Genomic DNA, 22,383 nt, shown 5'->3' with positions numbered 1-22,383 from the left:
GGAAATGAGGAAAAGGGGATGTTTTATAGTCCAGCAGGGAAGAACTGACCATTCTGAGATTTCAGTGCAGCAGTGGCAGCATTGTCAGCTTAATACAAGAATTTAGGAACTCTTTGAATTTGTGTCAGGATTCGCAGATTTTTTATTTATTTTTTGTACTGTACTACTCCCCCATTTTTTGTAGAAGTGTCAGAGGAACAGGAAATTAATAACAATTTAGCAAATGTTAAAGACAGTAGAAAAACCCTGACAAAAGTTTTAAAGCTGAACTCCAGCTCAAACAAATATTGCCACAATAAAAGAGGCGCATGTCTATTTAAAGCTTGGTGTGCTTTGTGTACTTCTTCCAGATCTGTGCAGTAATCATGTGTGAAGCTTTGTCTGTGTTCAGAAACTTCTTATAATAAAGACTGGTCATTGCTGCTCCCTCTCTTTGTACAGATTGACTGGTCTTGTATCCGCCCCATCCTATAATTTTCTGCAGGCAGCCAAAAGTGCATGGGGCCTGCTGGGTCCCTCCCACACCTCTGCTCTCTGTAAAGACTAAGTGGAGCACATTGATGTCATTGTTACTTTTGCAAGATAGTATCTGGGTTTACAAAGACATTTGGTGTTGGTAGAGTGGATTTATAACGATCAGCCATAATTTTATGACCACCAACAGATAAAGACAATAACCTTGATTGTCTTGTTACAATGGAATATGAAAGTGGGTGTGATATAAGAGGGTTCTTCAGAAAGTTATCGCACTTTTTTAAATATGTTTTTCAGCCATCTTCCCACAGCATAACAACTCTTATACTAAACTGCAAGGTCAGCTGGCTTGTCAGACAGACTAATCACATGCCACTCCCAGACATGGCCAATTACTACTCCTCCCACCCTCACCATTGTCAGCGAAAAGACCCCTCGTATTAGGCAACAAGTGACCATGTTGTCCCTGAGGTTGATGTCTGTGAAAGCAGAAAAAATAGGCAAGCGTAAGGATTTGAGTGACTTTGTAATGGCTAGGCGACTGGGTTAGAGCATTTCCAGAACTGAAGCTCTTGTGAGATGTTGCTGGTATGCAGTGCTCAGGAGCTACCAAAAGCTGTTCAAGGAAGGAATACTGGCAAACCAATGACAGGGTCATGAGTGGCCAAGGCTCATTGTTGCACATGGGGAGCGAAGACTGGTCTTTGTAGTTCGATCCAAAAGAAGAGCTGCTGTAGCTCAAATAGCTGAAGAAGTTGTTGCAGACCAGTCAGGGTGGGCATACTGACACGTGTGCACAGCCAAAAGTGCCTACAATGGGCACATGAGCATCAGAACTGGACTTCAAGCAATGGAAGAAGGTGTCCTGGTCTGATTAATTGCATTTTCTTTTACATCATGAGGTCACAAGGTACGTGTGCTTTGCTTACCTGGGAAAGAGATGGCATCAGGATGCACGTTAGGAAGAAGACAAGCCGGTGGAAGTTTGAAGGATCTGCTATTGATGGCTAGTTGCCAGATAACACAGCATACCTTCAACAGTGTTGTGGAGTCCATGCCTCAACAAGTCAGGATTATGATTGTTTTAGTGGCAAAAGGGGGGCCTACTCAATATTGGGTGGGTGGTTATAATGTTATGGCTGATCGGTGTATATCCTTTGTAGCTATTGAGGAACGTGGCATATTTAAATGAAAATGTTTGTGCTCGTAGTTCAGCTTTAACTTTTCCCCACTCTATCCCAAATGTAAAAAAAAAATGTAGCCAAGTACACACTGCAATACACACGTTGCTGTTTTGACAGCCCATTCATTTGAATGGCCTGCAGAACAGACTGGATTGCGGAGAGAGTAGTCCAAGCACTACTTTTTCAGATCGCACTGGTACCATGTGATCTGCTGGCTGCAGATGCACTGCATTTGCAAGTTGCGTTTGGGTGAACATTCATTTATTGACACATGCATGTGTTACACAAGGTTGGTGTGTGAAACGCACATGAAACGTGCATGCTTTTTCTCGCATAACGTTTTGGTTTGAACACCTGTAAGGCTTTTATCATTGAAAAGTGTTTTAGAAAAGTAGGAAATTATCTAAATCGAGCTTAAAACAAATGATCTTACTTTTTTCTTTTTTCCCCCCCAGAATCCACTCAGGCTGTGCAGGCTCTTCAGCATCCAACTGTAGATGGACCGGTCACTGCAAATAAGGACTTAGAAATCAAATCATTGAAAGAAGAGATAGATAAACTGAAGACACAAGGTACAAGTATCTTGTCTTTGTGATTGGGCAGTGTGATATACAATGCAATTACATTGGTAGCAGCATAGGCGTGCGTATGGGGTGTGCCCCCGTGCTGTCTCTTCGAGACCTGCTATGAAATGCATTCAAGAGAGTGTGTGGCTTGCTCTGCCTGTGAAACAGTTTCACAGGCAGATCGTGAGGCTTGCCAGAGCTGCTCAGTGTGTGAAACTGTTGGATAATGCAACTGCTGTGTGTTTGAGCTTTGGGGTGCAAACCCTAATGCAGTAGGCTGTGTACAGCTATGGTTAGCAGATGTAAAGGAAGGTTGGAAGATAAAAGCATTACTCCGCTGTTAAAGGTTCAGTGATAGTTTTTTTTGTCTCAACCCAGAACACTTAGGCCCCTTCCACACTGAGGCATTTTTCAGGCACTATAGCGCTAAAAATAGTGCCTGTGTAGCGCCTGAAAAAAAACGGCCCCTTTCACTCCAGTGTGAAAGCCGGAGGGCTTTCACACTGGAGCGGTGCACTGGCAGGACGGTAAAAAAAAGTCCTGCTAGCAGCATCTTTGGAGCGGTGTATTCACCGCTCCTAATCCGCTCCTACCCATTGAAATCAATGGGGCAGCGTGGGTATACCTACGCTTTGCGGGTGGTTTTAACCCCTGCTAGCGGCCGAATATCGGCGCTAAAACGACGGTAAAGCAGCGCTGAAAATGGCGCTGCTTTACCGCTGACGCCCGCACCACCCCAGTGTGGAAGGGGCCTTAGGGGCTTATTTACGAAAGGCAAATCCACTTTGCACTGAAAGTGCACTTGAAAATGCAGTCGCTCTAAATCTGAGGGGTAGATCTGAATTGAGTGGAAGCTCTGCTGATTTTATCACCCGACTTTACTTCCAAGTGCACTTGCAGTAGTGCAAAGTGGATTTTCCTTTAGTAAATGACCCCCTTAGTGTAATTTTTGTCTGCTTCCTGGTTCCTCTGCTATCAGTATGAGTCACTTCTGACAGGTTTTTTTTCAGACACCAACAGGTAAAAAGGTGACATGGGAGACGGCTCCAACACACAACCTGTACTTGACCGCTTGATAAACGGGAACGACGTACACAGGAGAATTTGTTTCATCTCTCTGTATCACCTAAACTAGTCACTTTATATGTAAGGGGGTATATGTAAGGGTTTAAAACCCCTTTAAAACATTTTACATGGATTTACACCATAGTTCTGATCATCACTTTACATGTATTTAAACACAGAAGCCATTTTTTCTCAGTATTCAAAAGTTATCCTTCCTCGGGTGATGTTGAGAGGAGTCAACCCCCCACAACTGATGGCATACAATGGACACCAGCCTGCATGCTAAACAATTTGTTTTAGTTTGTGGATAGTATGGACAGACCCTGAAGGGTGTCGTTACTATAACATTAGAAGATTTTTTTTTTTATTATTATTCTTTTACTAGCGATATCTCTGTGATATTTTCCATTGTGTGACTCTTGTTTCATTTGCATCTGCTACCTTCCCTATTGTTAGTGTTGTAATGTTTTACAGCCTTTATGTGCACGCTTAACAAAGGTTTTACGATAGTTACAGCCAGAGGAATGTACTGCTAGGATTCGTGTCAAGTCTCTGACCTGATTTAAGATACTCCACTGGGACAATATGATATGATTTATAGGAACGTAGCCCCTGCAAGAGTGGAATGTGGAAACGTCAGGAAATAGTGCGCATATCTTGTGTTCTGCCCTCACTGACATCCCACCAGTGTTTGTAGCCATGAACTGTTGTACCTGTCAGGGCGGTTTTCAGACATTATTGGACCAAGGGCAGACATTTCATGGCTGGGCCCCCATTCCATCATTTTATTTCCACAACACATAACTGCTAATACCAGCACTACAGAGGGCTACAGGCCTTCTGGAACAAGTATGATTATTCATAATAAAACTTGTGGTTCCACGCAGAGTTTTCTCTGCCATTCTCTTTTTTTTTTTCTTAAAACAAGAACAAAAGAGGGCGCACCAGCCTGGTGCATTAGCACACAACATTTATTAAAAAGCCATCACTTATAATTATACTCGCAAACAAGTGAATTAAAATTACTCAGGCTGCTCATTTGTAGCCCTATACTCCATGTCACAGTTTACTCCAAAGTCCAGTGGGTCCTCAGCAGGGTCCTTATTGGTTGGCGCGTTTTGAAGGATACACCACCTTTCTCAGGGCCAAGCTATACACATTCCTTCAGCTAAATATATCATCTATTACACACATCATGAGAACCATGAACACCACCCCAGGGTTGGAGGAGACCAATCAATGGTCAGAGGAGGGGAGGAGGAAAAAAAAAACATCTTCAAGACCCAGAAAGGCCCTATGATGGATATACAATTCAATTGCAAAATCACCAGCAATTGACACTCTTTTTTTCTCTACAGTGCCATTTGGTGGGCCAGAGGTCACTAGAGGCATTGATCTGTTTTATACATTGCTGAGTGTGTGACCTGCTGTGGTCATTATGCAGTGGGGCAGTCACTTGGCACTGGACCCAAGAGATCACAGTGATGTCTGTGGTAGCTATGACCATCTATGATGTGCTGGACCATAGGCATGTGCCAGGTGTGCCTTGGCACACCCTAATCACCCTGTGCAGTGCAGATTCCCCCTAGTAAACGGTGTTTACTATGTTTCAATTTGTGAATGAACAGGAAGCTGCTCAGCACAGAGCACTTCCCATTCATTTGCTGTCCAGTGCAGGTGAGGCTGCAGAGAAAGGAACTCCTAAAAAACATAAAAAAAAAAAAAATCTATTAATTAATAAAAGTGTAAAAATAATAAAAAAAAACAAATGCTGACACTTTCAATGTTTTAATACATTTTAAAATAAGAGAGTGTGTGTGTGTGTATATGTATATGTGTATATATATTTATATATATATATATATATATATATAATATATAGCTTAGCGTGTGTGTTTTAGTATTGGGGTGCATACCCTAATGCAATAGGCTGCGCACACCTATGTGCCGGACCAATATAACGCAATTAAAATCAAATGTGGACTTTAGCTTTAAGCTAGTGCCCTGATGGTCAAGAAATGTCCCTAGTTTTGGTAGGTCTCGTGGACCAGGTGACCCAGGCAGCTGTCCCCTTTTGCCCAATATGTTAAAGTTGACCGAAAAAGAGTGCAGTGTGTTTGTGCAGTATCTGCACTTTTTCCCGTAGACTGAAAATGCTTAGGCTGGGGTGTTCTATTGCTCTCAGACTCCTCCAAGCATCCAAATGTTTTTATTTTTGCTGCTGTGATCCAACTTTCTGTTATAAGGTGGCTACGTTTGTTCTCCAAGGTCCTACTGTGAGTAAGAACATAGCCACCGTCTTTCTCACTCCCGAGATGGAGTAGGCACTATGGACTATGGGAAGTGCATTGTGCATAGAGCAGTGCACATGACAACAACTAATGTGCACTGCTTGTTTCAATCAAATGGAAGTGAGGTGGAAAAGGAGAGATTTGGGAACTCGGAGGACATTACAAGGAGGCAGAAAAACACAGTAAGAAATAATTTTATGAAAAATAGAATACAGGGCTGGTAATTAGTGAATGTGTATGGATTATTTTTGGAGAATAAGGATTTTGTTTAGTGTCACCTGTACGCCATCCTCAAGTGGATTTTAGAGTGTATGATGGATAGAGTAGGGAACGGTTAAACACCTAGGAGTTTTTTTTTATGTCTTTATCTCATTAGGGAGATTCCCATTCACTTCCTGATCTGTAGATACAACAGGAAATTAGATCTCATATTAGACTGTTGTCTTTGGAACAAGAGTCACCATTGCAAGATTTTGCCTCATCTCTTGCTCTAGCAACAACTAAAAGTTTTGGATTCCCTATTACTTTCTGTCTTAAGCTGGCCAGACATAGATCGAAAATGCAGCTGGTTCAGCTGGGGTTGGCCTGATTTCGATCCACGTATGGCCACTGTGGCTGGACAGAAGTCGATCAGTTCAACAGCTCCGTTGGAAAGTTTCAGCTTGATTAGTGATGCAGGTTATAGACTTTCTTTCTTTTTTGTTTTCCTGTAGAGATTTTAGGTAGAACTTTGTGTTTTTGAGCTTTTATCAGAGAAAAATACATAGTTTATACATTATTTCAAATTTTTTTCAGGTAGGAACATCTGTTCTGCATTCTCACTTCCTTTACTGCCTCTTCTGTTTCCTAAAGTGAAGCACTCTCATTGGTACTGACAGGTGGACAGGTTAGTCCAATAGTCGGGCAAAATTGGGACCCCAGTAACACGAAACTGAATCTGAGCAGCACTCAGGGAGGGGGTGTCATTGTAATGTAAGTGCAGATATTTTGTGGCACCTGCTTTAAATCTCGACTTTTACTGTACACACGATCGGAAATTCCGCCAACAAAAGTCCAATGTGAGCCTTTGGTTGGAAATTCCGGCTGTGTGTATGCTCCATCGGACTTTTGCTGGCAGATTTTCCGCTAGCAAAAGATTGAGAGCAGGTTCTCCACTTTTCCGATGGAAAAAGTTCTGATCGGAAATTCCGACCGTCTGTAGCAATTCCGTCACGCAAAATTCATACGCATGCTTGGAAACAATTCGACGCATGCTCGGAAGCATTGAACTTAATTTTCTCAGATCGTCATAGTCTTGTATGTCACCAAGTTCTTTGTGCTCGAAAGTTCAGAGAACTTTTGTGTGATCGAGTGTATGTAAGCCAAGCTTGAGCAGAATTTCATCGGAAAAACCATCCAAGATTTTTTCCGACGGAAAATCCGATCGTGTGTACGCGGCATAACATTGCTTTTGTTATTACACGATCTGTGTGTATTTTTTTCTTTCAGCACTCTGCACTGAACGGAAAAAAAACTAGTAGTGTGTACCCTGCTTAAGGCCCTATGCACACTTGGCATTGGTGCCCTCCGCTGGCAGTCAAATGCTAGAGCCCATGCATCAGAGCTAAACACCCAGTGTGCATGGAGACATACACATCAGCTTCTTCCCTCAGCCTGTGGCTGGACAGTGAAAGAAGCAGCCCGGAGTTCAGCTTTAACTATTGTGCACTCATCAAGAACGCCTGATGGAGAGTGGTTTCTGTCTTGAAATATTGCTTATTCAGTGTTATTCTGCCTTTGAATAAATACTACTTGTGCTTGGAAAAATCTAGTCATTTCCCTGTCCTGTACGGGACTATAGTAGAACCTTGTTGCAATTCTGTCATGCAGAAGCAGGAAGATGGTCAGCACATTTTCAAGAAGGGGGTTATTATACAGTACTTCATCATGTAAAGGGAATTCTTTGTAAAGAGGAACTGTGAGTTTCTGGAAAGAGTCCGCGGCTCCGATGGCAATTCCCAGATGTTGCTGAGCAGTAATGAGCGCCGTGTGTAGACATCTGTGATTCTCCAACACAGCCTAGAAATAGATCTGGGGCAATCATTGTTGTGTACAAGTGATGATAGACAAGAGCAATTATTGCACTCCATGACTGGTACTCCTCCCGCTGTCTGCCAGTTAGAGCTAAAACGTGTTTGGCAGAAAGATGATTCTTGTTGTGATGAAAGGGATTTACAGGCCATGGAAGAGAGTTGCCTGACTGTGTGATCTAAGATACCTTGTTGCAGTCTTCTCATTTTATCCAGCCAGCCATATTTGGCCCAGTATTTGTACATGTTGCACTGTAATTAGGCTAGGTGCAGCAATATGTCTTCTCCTTAGTGTTTTCATAAATCGGAGTGAGAAACGGAGGGGGCAGTCAGTCTGAGAATCATGCTTCCATAAGATGTGCCTAGGAATGCTAGTTAAAGTTGAACTACACTTTATCTAAGCACCACAAATCAAAAACGCCATTTCATTAATTTTTAATATTCAGAGCAAACTCATACATCCATGTCTTCATGCTTTATTTTCCTGAGAAATCATTTTGAAAAGCACCCCCTAGCATTATGGCTATGGCCATCTTGAGTAAAGGCAGATGATTCATGTAGCATTTTCTCCATGGAAGCCATGTGACCTTCGCACAGGCATGCAGTTGTTTCGTCAGAATGGATGACCCGTCAGAATTTGTAACGGAAGTGACATTTCGTCGCCACCATCTTGCTACACCCAGCACTCCTCCACAGTAAACAATACAGTGAGAAGGAGGGAAGCAGACATCTTGTTACACCCACCGGAGGCTTGCATTTAAAATGTATTTTTCACAGTAAACTCAGCTTATATAGTGAAATCCACAATTAAAAAATCAGTCGGGCTGTTTTTATTTTGAATTTTAAAAGCAGCGACAAGCCTGGTGATCTCACAGGTTTGCTTATCTGACAGAACACCGCTGCTTTCAAATATCAACATCAAAACAGTCTGACAGTGTTTTAATATACTGGATTTCACTATATAAGCTAAGTTTAATGTGAAAAATAACTCTGAAATGCAAGACTCCGGTGGGGGTAACAAGATGTCTGCTTCCCGCCTTCTCACAGTATTCTTACTTTGGATGAGCGTGGGGTGTAGCAAGATGGCGGCAACGGAACGTCACTTCCATTTCTGACGGGTTGCCGATTCTGACGAAACACAGGCAGTAGGGTCTGCTTCGTTGAGAATACACCTCCTCCCCTACTGATAATCCTGGGATGTATGACATCATTTGCCTAGGCCTGAAAAGCAGGAAGTAACTGAAGAAATGTATAAAAAAAAAGTTTAAAACAAGTAAATATGATACACTTTTCTATCATTTTACTAATGCTAGCAGCATAAGGAGTGAAAATGGTCAATGATGGTTATTTACTAAAACTGGAGAGTGAAAAATATGGTGCAGCGCTGCATAGAAACCAATCGGCTTCCAGGTTTTTATTGCCAAAGCTTAACTGAACAAGCTAAAATAAGAAGCTGATTGGTTACCATGCACAGCTGCACCAGGTTTTGAATGCACTTGTGTTAGTAAATCTACCCAGGGAGAGAGAGTGGGGACTCTATATCGGAAAGTGCCTGAACAAAGACCTTTATGGCAGGATCACCTGAATTTTTTTATTATTTAAAGCTGTAGCTTACTGCTTAAATTGTGCCTACCTACATTTGGCTACCATGCACAGCTACACCAGATTTTAAGTACACCAGTTTTAGTAAGTGTCCCCCTATGTTGACTGATAATGATGTTCTGTCTTAACACTAAGAAGCAATGTTTAGAGCCAGGCAGCAGCTGCAACAGCAAATTAACTTTTAGGAGGTGTGCAAAGGATCATAAAGCCATGCAATTTGAGTGTGATATTGCCGGTTTAAGTTCACTTTTTCAGAAACAAATGAAAAGGTGAGCTAACACCCTAATCTTCCCTCCCTTCCCCACTTTACCTACGCTGTGGGTGATGAGCTGTCAGTGCCCATGCAGCCAGTGTAGCTGTACAGGGATCTGAAACCCCAGCTCTCCTCTCACGTCATTCTGCAGGGCTTCAGGGACAGATCAGAGTGTTTCTGATTTATCAGTGCTGGCACAGAGTAGTGCTTTGATCTGTCCCGGAAGCCCTGCCAAAAGAAGAGGGAGAGGAGGAGGGGTTTTGAATTCCTAGACGGCTGCATCAGCAGCATGGCCAACAGCTCATCAACAACGGTGGTAAGTACAGCCGTGGAGGGTACTCTTGAAAAATAGTAATGCACTTCCTGGTATGTGAGTGCTGTATATAAGCTGTATATCTGCAGTGTGAGATCTAGGACACTGCTACCTCTGACTGCTAGTCTCAGGAGATTTGGAGTGGGATTTGGTGACACTGAGAGACCATCCAATGCCAGAACAGAGGGGAAAGCTGTTTGCGAGGGAGCAGGGAGCAGGTGAGTAAAAGCGCTCTTTCCATCTCTTAGACTAAACGAGCAGTTAAGGCCCCCTCAGCGTGGTATCTCTCTGCTTATCCCCGCTGAGCAGACAGATGACATGTCTGTGTCTGCTCCGATGTGCAGAGTGGACGCAGCACGCTGTTCTTTATGGGTTGGTCAGATGGAAGTGGACTGCCTGTCTGTTTCCATCCGACTGCCATCCAATCCACCATACAAATGGGAAACAGATCTCCATCCCTCTGTTTTTAGCAGATCAGGTGCCAGTGGGTGACACGTGTCCACTGACATTCGCCACTTCATAAAGAACAGTTGGTGGTCCGATCAGGTCTGCCTGAAAAATGGCAGTTGGTGCCTCCAGCTTTCATATTTGGGGGGGCACATGGGGGGACAGGGACAAAAGTAGTGGGGTCAACTATAAAGCACAATTTTTTTATTATATATAAAATTTCAAGAATAGAATGCACTCCAGCGGTCTTGCGACAAAGAGATGTTAGCCCAACATTGCAGCTGCAGGCGGCCACTTAGATTGAAAGAGTGTAATTGTTCTTTCAGTGTTGGGCTAACATACATGAAACAAATGCGCTTTATATCACATTAAAGGCATTAAAGTTGTATATAAGACCCCATGCTTTATACTACAAAAGGAATAAAGATAACCTGAGGGATCTGGTGTACAAAATGGACATACACTGACCTACTTGGCTCATTGTGCTGCTTCTCCCTCCCCCAGTCAGAGCTCTGCTATATAGTGAACTGCAAGAAGCTTATACCAAGCCAAATTCAGGAACTTTGACTGCTTGCATTAAAACAATATATATTTAAGATTTATTATTACGTATTAGTGAATTAAGTGCTGCAATTATTTGTGTCTTTTATCTAAAATTCGGCCTTAAGATTGCTGAGAGTCAGTATGCGTGTCTGTGTCTACTACCATTGTCATGGCAGCCGCACCAAGTACAGGAATGACAGCTCCTGTTCATCTGTAGGTTTTTGTTTTTTTTCCTGATTCAGTCTTTTCACAGCTTTAATCAATACTCCCTCCTGCCGCACCATGACGGCCTCCAATGCTTAGCCTGTTAGCACAGGAAACGCTTGCAAGGCGGCATTTGTGAACCAGTGGATTATATATTTACTGCTGCTGCTTGGAATGTCTGCGTGGTGAGTCACGGTATTTTCTTTGCCTATAAAATGATCTTTCCTCCAGGCATGTGTTTCTAATACACAGAGCAAGCTGGAGAGTTTTGTTGTTTTGGTAACACAGGAGAACATTTTTAGGAATCCCAAATTGTGCCAGCACTGTAAATGGTAACAGCAGAGAATAGCGCAGACACACTTATTTTGGCGAGGAGGAAAACTCTTAAAGGAGGATCAGGGCGTATTTCAAAGTGCATGTCTGGGCTAAATAAAAAAACATATTTAGTATATCACTGCACTTCATCCACATTTCCCTGTGTTTTAACCCTCTAAAAAGGCTGTGAATACAGACGAAATACCTGCTGATTTCCAGAAATCCACTGAGCTCTTAACAACTCTCTTTCTGCTAAGCTGAAATTGCAAGTAGTGTTATCGGCCCTGCCCAGTTGTCACCTGTTGGCCTGCAGAACAATTTCCTCCTATGTTATGGAGATAAGAGGGTATTGTTGTGTAGTCTATCAGAGGACAACCGGGTGGTGCTGACAACATTGCTTGGGATTTCAGTACTGCAGAGGCAGAGTTGTCATATCAATACAGGAAGTAAGGAGCTCACCAGATTTCTGGCAGATCAGCAGATATTTCTGTGTACTTTTAGCATCCCTGTATTGCAGAGATGTACTAACTCCCCCCCCCCCCCCCCCCCCCAGACATCCACTTAAAGGGTGTACACAGTTTGAGCTTTTATTTAGCTTTAGCTGAACTTGAGTTTTGATGTGAATTCTTACTAGCTTGCTCTATGTCATGACTTTTATGTCTAGCTGTCTAGATTCTCCTTCATTTGGACTTATCAGATGTACATAAAGCCACTAAACTCCCTTAGCTGAAAGACTTTTGAGACAACTGAAGACATGTTTATGGGCCTTTGCATTGATTTCTGTATGATAGGACTGGAATGGAGAGACAAGAACCGTGAAATTACCTTGATCATGGTGATCCAAAACGTTGCACTTTAAAGTGCCTTTTACCAAATTAAGCGCGCAGTTTTAAAGTGCAACTCGTATTTTTATTTTTATTTTTTTTACAGGTCCTTGTTTACCTCCTCCCAGGGCAGCCCAACCAGCAAAAATCTTGTGTTGTCCTGCCTACGCCTGCTCACCATTGTTCTATGGACTTGAATTGGAAGTTACTCCTGCAATACAAGTATATCCTATTCATGTCTATGGGATGTTAGTGTGCATGCAGTTACTGGAGTTGGGACAAACCATATACCACTAACACGTGGGTTTACCACAGTCAACTTTTATTGATGTGGGTTAAACCTTTTTTCTCCAAAAGGAAAAAAAAACATTTGCTCTAATGCCACGTACACACGATTGGATTTTCCGCCAACAAATGTTGGATGTGAGCTTGTTGGCGGAAAGTCCGACCGCGTGTATGCTCCATCGAACATTTGTTTTCAGACTTTTCACCAACAAATGTTGGCTAGCATGTTCTCAAATTTTCCGCCAACAAATGTGTGTTGTCGGACTTTCTGATCGTGTGTACACAAGTCCGTCGGACAAAAGCCCAAAGTACAAACACACTTGCTCGGAATCAATGCTCACCGAACACAACATTAGCAGAAGGAGCCCAAAGGGTGGCGCATGACTACTGAACTTCCTTTTTATCAGCTCGTCATACGCCTTGTACGTCACTATGTTCATAATTGTTGGCCAACATTTGTGTGACCATGTGTATGCAAGATAAGTTGGAGCCAACTACCTTCGAACAAAGTTCCATGGTTTTGTTGTCCGAAAGTCCAATCGTGTGTATGCGACATAACTCTTAAAAGGTATTAGCTGGGATTGGGCTTTAATTTGTTTGTGGTACAGTTCATTTAAACGACATGACCACCTAAGGCAGCCTATACACTATGCATTTATTTTTTTCGTTCAACCAATGAGTTGAAAGAAAAAAAGTCTCAATTTGCCCCATCCACACAGTCAATGCGGTTGGGGGAATCCATGCTGCTGGGGTATTGTATTCTAACAGTATAGCTAGCAGCATTGATTGTTTGGAAAATACCCAACAAGCTGGTTGTACACAAGTCGATCGACTTATGTACAACCAGTCTGCGCATACATGGATCTAAATTCATCCGGTCCCTGCTGAACCGGTTGAATTTTAGTCCATGTATGGCCAGCTTAAGACTATCCTGTTCTGTGTGATTGAACAGCAGGATGAGTAGTTTTGTCACCCTTTTAAAGAAAGTTGAAAAACTGATCTACTAGTAGCATCAGCAGGTAATAAAACCATTTTGCAGGGTTGACAAAACAAAAATTGCTGTTTTAATGCCAGTGAAAAACTGCACCATATATTATTATTTATTTAATGATTTATTACAGGTACTTATATAGTGCCGTTAATTTAAATCAATTCACATTGGTCCCTGCCCTCAAGGAGCTTACAATCTAATGTCCCTAACTCCCATTCATGTATACTAGGGCCAGGAGCCACTTATCCTACCAGTATGTCTTTGGAGTGTGGGAGGAAACCGGAGGAAACCCACGCAGGCACAGGGAGAACCTGTACACTCCAGGCAGATAATGTCGTGTGTTAAGATTCGAACCGACAACGCTAGTGCTGCGGAAATCATTTTTACTTTTATATTGTCCACGGTTACAGTTTATTGAATGCATACTTGGATTAAAGGGTTTTCTTTTAGATTTTCCTGATGTCTGTCTTTGAATAATTTAGCTTTAAAGTGAACCGGTCTATTCCTGAAGTATGTAAACATAGTGGTGCCCTCCTAAATCACTCCATCAGCTCTTTTGTTTGCACTGCTTTTCCCCTAAACATGCAGACTAAATAGTGCTGTTACCAATGTGCATATTTCAACTTTATTTATTCAGAAGTCAACAGGTAAATGCTCATCTCTGTCTCTAACCACTTCTCCTGATCATTGTATGCAGAAGGCAATGTCACTTGGCTGTCACATGAAGGGCAAAGATGGCATTGGCAGTGAGGCTGTGTTTGACATCTTGGCTTCATCACCTCTATTCTATGCCAGAAGCAAGATAGTTTCACTAAATGAGGCAATAACAGTTTTTTTTTTTACCGTTCAAGCACTTGTGAGCTATAAAATCAGAACTCCAGCCAAAATGAACTAAATAAAAATGAATATCCAATTAAAACATAACATAAGAAAACCAGCTGTTGCTACAATATCAATCTTCAATCTTGATATTTCCCCCATGATAATTCTTTCCTCCATTAAATGTCCTCAGTCTGATGACCCGCATCTTTAAGCCCAACAAAGGCGGCTGGTACAGAAGGGGTGCAGGGGCTATACCCCCCTAATCTCCCAAATTTCTATGAGGTTTTTTTTCCGGAACAGGACAGGAAGCAGGTCCTAAGACCAGATTGGTCGAGAGGCGAAGCGACCAGATTGGCCGGTGTGGTGGGCCAGCCGCCACTGGAGCGCAGGTCGTCCTAGACCCACTCCTGCCTTTCACTTCACTGTACTGCTTTTACTTTCACTATTATGTGCTTATCTCTCTGTCACTCTGCTCTCTTCTCTTCTCAGCATGCTTCATGTCAGGTTAGAACATGAATTGATTGGCTCATTGCACTGATTCTTCATCTCACAGTCCAGCTCTGCTGCACAGGTACTGTGAGAGGCCTAAACCATAATTAGTTACACTGTACTTACAAAACTTAATTTAATGCTGTATCAATCATTACAGAGCTGCATTAATATACAGTGTGTACTTTATATCTGGAGTTTAGCTTTAATAAAAATAGTTCATACTTGGCAGCGGTTTCTGAAAACCTTGGCAAAGCAAAGTGTTGCTATAAGTGCACACATGGAACTATAGATTAGCAGACATTTGATTTGTTTGGGGTAGTAAATTCAATCAAAAAAAGGTTCAGCCTGGGATCACAGTTCAGAATCAGAGGCAGAGGTTTGCAGGGACTTTTCTCCATAAAGCTGTTCATTCCTGGGGGATGCACGCATGATTGTGTGATTTCAGGATGTTGGGGAGAGCACTACCAATACTTTCTTGTCACATTTGAGAATGATTAGACTCCTAGGCTGGGCTCCAGTGTGCTTGAACCGCTGCCAGCTCCCAAGTTTTCCATATCAGCAGTAATCATATGTTCTACTCTCCGCTGTTCCTGATTCGTATGCGTCCAGCCGTTTTACAGTCCCTGGATTCCATCACTGCTGTTTAGGAGGTTAGATGGGTTTGGAGAGAGCTCCTAGCTTCATCTTTTACTAGAAGTTTATTAGCAGACAATAGTGGCGGGCCAAACCCTGTCTATGGCACGCTGCACCGTCTCCAGGGAGGAAACAAGAGGTTGTTAAGATTGAGAAAGCAGGTCTGCTATTACCTGCAAGCCTATTTACTACCGATTTGCTTGTTGATATAAACCCTAAGGGCTCATTCACACTGTTGTGGTGTGTGGGTTATCGCAAGGCATGGTAACACTTGTTATGTAGATTGGTGTGAGGATGTGCCATTTATTCTTATGGGCATCTCAATGCACCTGCAATGTAGCATGCTGTAAGGCACAGTACAACTACCATATGTGGTGTGCTGCATCAGAAAAATGTTACGTCTTATATATATATTTTTCTCCATTTTTGTTTGTTGGCAGCCCATTCATTTGATTCGTAGTGGATGGAGCTGCTGGGACTCTCCCACGACTCTGCTCTATATGCACATGCTATGTGCAGCACTGATGATGTCACCAGTACTTTTACAAAGCAAAGTGGTACAGTAATTGTGTTTGCAATGCACGCAAAGTAGATTTATATCCTGTAAATTTATTGGAGAATATATTTTGATAAACGTTTTTGTGCCTGGAGATCAGGTTTAACTTAAAAAGGATATAAACCCTCATACATAGTCTCAGATGATACACAGGGTTGAAACAAATCTCCATACAGAAGTTTTACATGTAAATCTGCACTTTCCCTTTCTACATTCTTTAGAAAGTGAACATCATGTCAAAAATATTTCTTCCTGTTTCAGCAGTGGGAGGGGAATCTGGGCATACACTGTGTGTGAGCTGATTGGAGGAAAGGCACACACCCCCCTTCACATAGGCAGAGGATTGAAGAAACTTGCAGAGCTGCGGTATGAATAGACAAGCTCTCTACTAATCTTCCTCTTAGCTCCCTCCCCAACACAAATTTCCAGCTGCTTTTATCTTGCGTTAGAGAACTTGTCAGATGTTATCATGCTGATCAGAGGAATGGAGCAGCAGAAAGACACAGCACTCAGAGCTTTGGAGAGAGATAAGTAAACACTACAGATATATGTCCAGGTCCGATTTTGTGAATGGGGTTTACAACCACTTTAAGTTTAATCATGACAGCTAGGAAATGCACATTTTTAAAAATGTAGGAGATCAGTGGCAGTGTTTTGCTTATGACTGGCCTCCTTTTATCAGGGTGTAACTGGGGCGTTGTGCTTGTTTAGTTTGTGTAGTGCAGTTTAGTTGTTGTTTTGTTTAACTTTTTACTATGGGTTCCTTTTTCAGTATTGCATGTTAGCTTGACAACATTTATATACTTGGAAATAGCTAGAACTTATTGGCGAAGGGCATCAAAAGGAAACCTTCTTTTCATTAGCCTTTCATACACAAGCCCTGGCTGCAGAAAGAGGCTGTAAAGGAGGGGAACATGTGCAAGTTATGAGATATCGGAGCTGATACCCAAATAGCCAACGGCATCACTGAATCCCAGAATGTTAGGAAGGGGGAGCTCTGAATACCGGTCCAATCTTTGATTTATTTTACAAAGGAATTGACTTTTCCTGACCAAAGCAAACGGGGAAAAGGTTCAGTTTTATCCTGTTTTCAAGGGGCGATTGTTTTACTTTTGTTATCCCTGGATAGAACAGGCATATGGTCCTAATTTTAGCACGTAATCTTGTATATAAACACACACACCTGCATGCCCTTCCTCCTCCGCAAGCTGCAGATCCCGTCTGGAATGTGTCAGTCTAAACACCAGACACCCACAAGTTATGTAGTGTAAAAAAACGATAACAGCCCGCTACCGGTAAAATTGCGGAATATTTGACTCTTGACAAATAATCCAAATGCCAGATGCACTTTCATTTTTGTAGACCCTCTGGAATTATTTAAAGCCCCAATCCACGTTCTTCTGATTTATTACCTACAACATATCTTTCATTTTCTTGCTTTTATTTAAAGTGTATAAAAACCTTAACTTAGAACTTCTCGTTTTTGCCCATTTAAAAATGTTCTGCTATATCTTTTTTGATAAATGCAAAACAAAGGGAAAAAAATGTTGATTCTGCTTTAAAACTCATGAGCTGATAACTTCCAATGAGTACTTTTACCTGGTTTCCTGTTATCTCTGTAGGCTACAGAAAACTGCTCCCTTATGTTATGGGACAGGGAAGGTGTTCCGTCTCTTTTTTTTTTTTTTTACCTGATGATCCTGACAGTAACAGTCCCCTAGGACAGGATGACACTATATTACCAAAAGTATTGTGACGCCTGCCTTTACACCCACATGAACTTTAATGGCATCCCAGTCTTAGTCCGTAGGGTTCAATATTGAGCTGGCCCACCCTTTGCAGCTATAACAGCTTCAGCTCTTCTGGGAAGGCTGCCACAAGGTTTAGGAGTGTGTCTATGGGAATGTTTGACCATTCTTCCAGAAGTGCATTTGTGAGGTCAGGCACTCATGTTGGACCAGAAGGCCTGGCTCGCAGTCTCTGCTCTAATTCATCCCAAAGGTATTCTATCGGGTTGAGGTAAGGACTCTGTGCAGACCAGTGCAAAAAGCGAGGTCCATAAAGACATGGATGAGCGAGTTTGGGGTGGAGGAACTTAAATGGCCTGCACAGAGTCCTTACCTCAACCCGATAGAGCACCTTTGGGATAAATTATAGAGGAGACTGCAAGCCAGACCTTCTGGTCCAACATCAGTGCCTGGCCTCACAAGTGCTCTTCTGGAAGAATGGTCAAACATTCCCATAGACACACTCCTAAACCTTGTGGACAGCCTTCCTAAAATAGTTGAAGCTGTTATAGCTGCAAAGGATCAATATTGAACACTACGGACTAAGCCCTTGTACACACGGTCGGAGAATCCGTTGGAATGTGTCCTATCGGACCGTGTTGTCGGATAATCCGACTGTGTGTGGTATGCATCGGACTGATTCCGTCGGAATATCCGTCGGACCCAATTTTCCAACATGTTGGAAATATTTCCCGACCAACTGGTTCGATCGGACATACTCCGATCATGTGTAGAGAATTTTGATCGGACTAAGTGCCACGCATGCTCAGATCAAATTCCTACATCAAAGCTATTGGCTACTAGCCTGAATGTAGTCCCATCGTAATGAAATTACGTCATCACGTTCTGAATGATCGGATTTTTCGACAACTTAGTCCGACCGTGTGTATGCAACAGTTTCGGACAAGATCCGACGGACAAAATCCGATGGATTCGGTTGTGGAAATCTCCGACCGTGTGTACAGGGGCTAAGACTGGGATGTCATTAAAGTTCATGTGTGTGTAAAGGCAAGCGTACCAGTACTTTTGACAATATAGTATATGTTATTACCAGAATCACCTGGTAAAAGTAAAGCAAAGAAAACTTATATCGTAACCACATCAAAGAACTGGTAAACTGAAATATATTACATTTTCCTTTAGATACACTTTAAGATCTTGATGATACTGGTTTTGTTTTTGCATTTTGGTACATTTTCCATGGCAGGCAAAAAACAGGATTAAAATACATTTAAATATATATATATATATATATATATATATATATATATATATATATATATATATATATATATATATAATTTCTAAAACCTTTTTGCTTAACCATTTAATTTTCTTAAAAAAAACAAACAAACAAAAAAGTTTGGGGGTACAGAAACAGAGTGGGGAATGGGGGCATACAACAACAACAGCTGCTAAAATGTAATTAGTATATTAGTAACATTTAGTACATGTAACTGGTTGCTATGAACAGAGGTTGTGATTTTTTAAAAGTACCCAACTTATGACACGTTGGTATGGGTTCTCTTCATTTATCGAAAGACTAAATTAAAGGAGTTGTAAAAGCAAACGTTTTTTTTCATCTTAATGCATTCTATACATTAAGATAAAAAACCTTATGTGTGTAGTAGGCCCCCCAGCAAACCCCAAAACTCCCCAACACTTACCCCAAGCCTCCTCTCTATCCAGCGATGGCCACGATTACCTCGGGACTCACCTTCTGATTGGGGTGGGGCCGAATGGCAGCTGCGTGTTTTGAATGGACACACAGGGCTGCAGCTCGGCTCGGGTGCCCCCATAGCATGCTTCTAGTCTATGGGGGCACTCGTCAGGGGGGAGGAGTCAGGAGCAGCGAAGACTGACCCGAGAAGAGGAGGATCCAGGCTGTTCTGTGCAAAACCACTTCACATAGGAGGTAAGTATAACATGTTTGTTATTTTTATTTATTTTTTAAAGCGAAACTTTACAATCACTTTAAGAGCCTTTAAAGAAGCCAGAGTTTGGGTTATAAACATTTTAGTATTGGTAACTCCAAAAGATCTTTTATTACATTGGTGTACTTTTAAGTGATTGTAAAACTTTTTTCATGCTTTACATCATACATTACTGTAAAATTTAAAGTATAAAAATATAAACTTTAAAATATGCGTCTCCTATTTCAAAATGAGTGAATTTTGATTCCTGCAGTGCAATAAGTTAACAAACGTAAACTTTCTGTCAAAACCTGATAAACCTGTGTATAATGTTTTTTATGGTATTTGGTCTGTGTATACCATATGGTATTATGGTATTATGTTCTAGCCCTAATGAAGGAGGATCAGTGCAGCCCCTGAAACATGTTTGCTATCATCTTTACCATTATGATAAATAAAACCAAATGATAAATACAACTTTGTTTTAACACTACTGTCATCCCTAGGACCCTCTTTCAAGCTCATCAGATCTTAAAGTAAAACTGATCGCAAGGTTTTTATTTTGAATAGAGTAAAGGAAGGTTATAACACCTGTTAGTTTTTTTGCTATCTGTGTCCCATTGAGGAGATTTATCTTCACTTCCTGTCCCATAGCCACAACTAGAAATCAGAGAAAATCCCTCCAATGTGGGGGAAATCTTAGTAGTCACCTGAACTTGTGTCACCATTGGAAGATTTATCTATTTTTTATTTTTTTTGTGATTAAAATTTTAGGATTTTCTTACACTTTGGGTGGAAATGGTTGCTAGAACAAATGGAGAGGGTGAATCTCTGTAACTGGGCCAAAAACAGCAATAAAACATGAGAGCTGTTCTAATCCCGCTCCACGCTATCAGGGGAAAAAAATGTTTGTCTTTAGTTATACTTGAAAAGAGCTGCCTGAGACAAATGCCCCGTACACAAGTTCCGATTATCGTAAGACAGATCGTTCACATTTTGTTGTATACAACTAAGATTGAATACAACAGTGCAAAATGTGTGTAAGACTTTTGACGTACGATTCTGGAAAAATCTTCCGTCGTGCGTAGCTACGTATTTTAAATGATGTCAAATACGTGTGACCTGTGTGTCCTTCTGGTTTATTTTCGTGTTTCCGATCATGCGTGGTGTTTGTCTAATGACTTTTATCGGACGCATACTGTACTGACTACACGATTGTCGTACTATGGGCTGTCATCCGACCAAAGTTTTCCTGTTTGTCCCTTCGGATTTGGTTGGACGGACTGTCGTGATCGGCTGTCGGAAGCTGCGTACTAACAATCAGATTATCGAACGATCTGTCCGAAAGCGACTTTTGTGGTCTGATAATCGGAACGTGTGTACGGGGCATAAGAAGGGAACTTGGAATACCCAGCCGGATAAGGCTTCAGCACGCCACTAACTATTTTCATTCTAGATTTTCCCTATAGCAAATCTTTACTATATTAGCCCACCTAAAAGTCTAACTGCAGCCAAAGTTTTTAGTTTTAAATTTCCCGTGGAAGGGTTAGAACCCCCATGCCAAAAATTATTGCTGTTCATGTATTGTGTTAGACAAAAAACCAAGGACGAAAACACCATCCAATGGCTACATGGATTGCAATTAACATTTTTTTTTTGTATACTGGGAAGGGCAAAAGCTCCAGTCAGTTAACGGGCAACAGAGCAATGGGAAAAAAAATATCTTTGTGGGGACACAGATAGCATTTTGAGGAGAGAGGGATGTAAGAAAGGCAATAGGAGACACCTTATGGAGCCTGCTCAAAGACAGGACTTTTCATTTTATTTAAGAATATACAGTATGTAGGAAAAGATGCAGAGCTTAGAGTAGAAAAGTCACTTGGGTAAAGCATGGCAGCCCTTAAGGGCTCATACAACTTAAAAAAACAGGCATGCTTGGGGGCCCGGGAGGCACAGATGCAGCGTACTTTTGCCAGCAGAATGTCAGAATCAATGTCAGTATGAAATACAGGGTGGCTAAATGCTGTTCTGAACAGTAGTTTTGAGCAGGGCTAATAAACAACTTTCTTATTAGTCCAAAATAGTGAAGATTCTTCCTTGATGGTAACCATTTGTTTAATAATCCAATTGGAACTTTATTACCAGGATGGGTTTCACGTCAAGTAGTAAGATGCTGCATGTTTGTGGCCAGCCAGTTCATGCGTCAATGGGATAGTCAAGGATTTCTCCTGAGAAAGGTTCTTTACTATTGTGGACTGATGAAGCAATTGTTAAAATGACTTTCAAAATGCTTAACAGGTTCACTTTAAGGCCTTGTGTCTTTTTCATTCATAATGAAGAGTCCTATTTTTGTCTTTCAGGAGCCGGACAACTTAACCAGCAGCTGGAGAAGAGCGGAGGAGCAAGACAGGACTTGGAGGATTTTTCTAAACAACTTAAGGTGTTTGAGAAGCAAGTGAAAGTCCTGAAGCAGGAGAAGGAGGAGCTCAATAAGGTGACCACCTACCTCCTTATGACTCTTATAGAGGATTGCATTGCTTTACAGTTTCTCTGAAATGGATGTAAGGGGGGCTACGCTTGGGCAGATGCTGGTGCCAAATTGTACAGTCCCCGCTTCTTCCTGGATAGGATACCCACCCAGCTGTTTGGGGTTAAACCATCTGCCATATTGTGTCCTTCTCCTGGCCAGAGGCCCGCTGACAAGATCCCCTGCCAGAGGCCTTAATATTCAGAATAAAGGAATTTCCTCACACA

The 22,383-nt window shown here is 41.8% G+C and overlaps 1 protein-coding gene across 10 annotated transcripts in view; it reads left to right on the top strand.

Annotated features, from left to right (window-relative positions):
- The window catches only part of CDC42BPA (CDC42 binding protein kinase alpha), a 354,685-nt gene that overhangs the window by 224,966 nt on the left and 107,336 nt on the right, over positions 1–22,383 (top strand). For all 10 annotated transcript variants that reach the window (XR_013276619.1, XR_013276620.1, XM_077485865.1 and 7 more), the window contains exons 11-12: positions 2,114–2,230; positions 21,990–22,123. Coding sequence is in view for 8 of the 10 variants with exons in the window: in XM_077485865.1 (XP_077341991.1) it covers positions 2,114–2,230; positions 21,990–22,123 (251 nt within the window). In the remaining 2 variants the exon portion in view is untranslated. The remainder of the gene's footprint in view (positions 1–2,113; positions 2,231–21,989; positions 22,124–22,383) is intronic.

This window comes from Lithobates pipiens, unplaced genomic scaffold (assembly GCF_037356315.1).
Source record: "Lithobates pipiens isolate NorthernLeopardFrog02 unplaced genomic scaffold, aLitPip1_a1.2 Scaffold_18, whole genome shotgun sequence".
NCBI classification, from domain to species: domain Eukaryota; kingdom Metazoa; phylum Chordata; class Amphibia; order Anura; family Ranidae; genus Lithobates; species Lithobates pipiens.
Note: the sequence above shows the minus strand (reverse complement) of the source record. Positions and strands in the feature narration are given on the sequence as shown.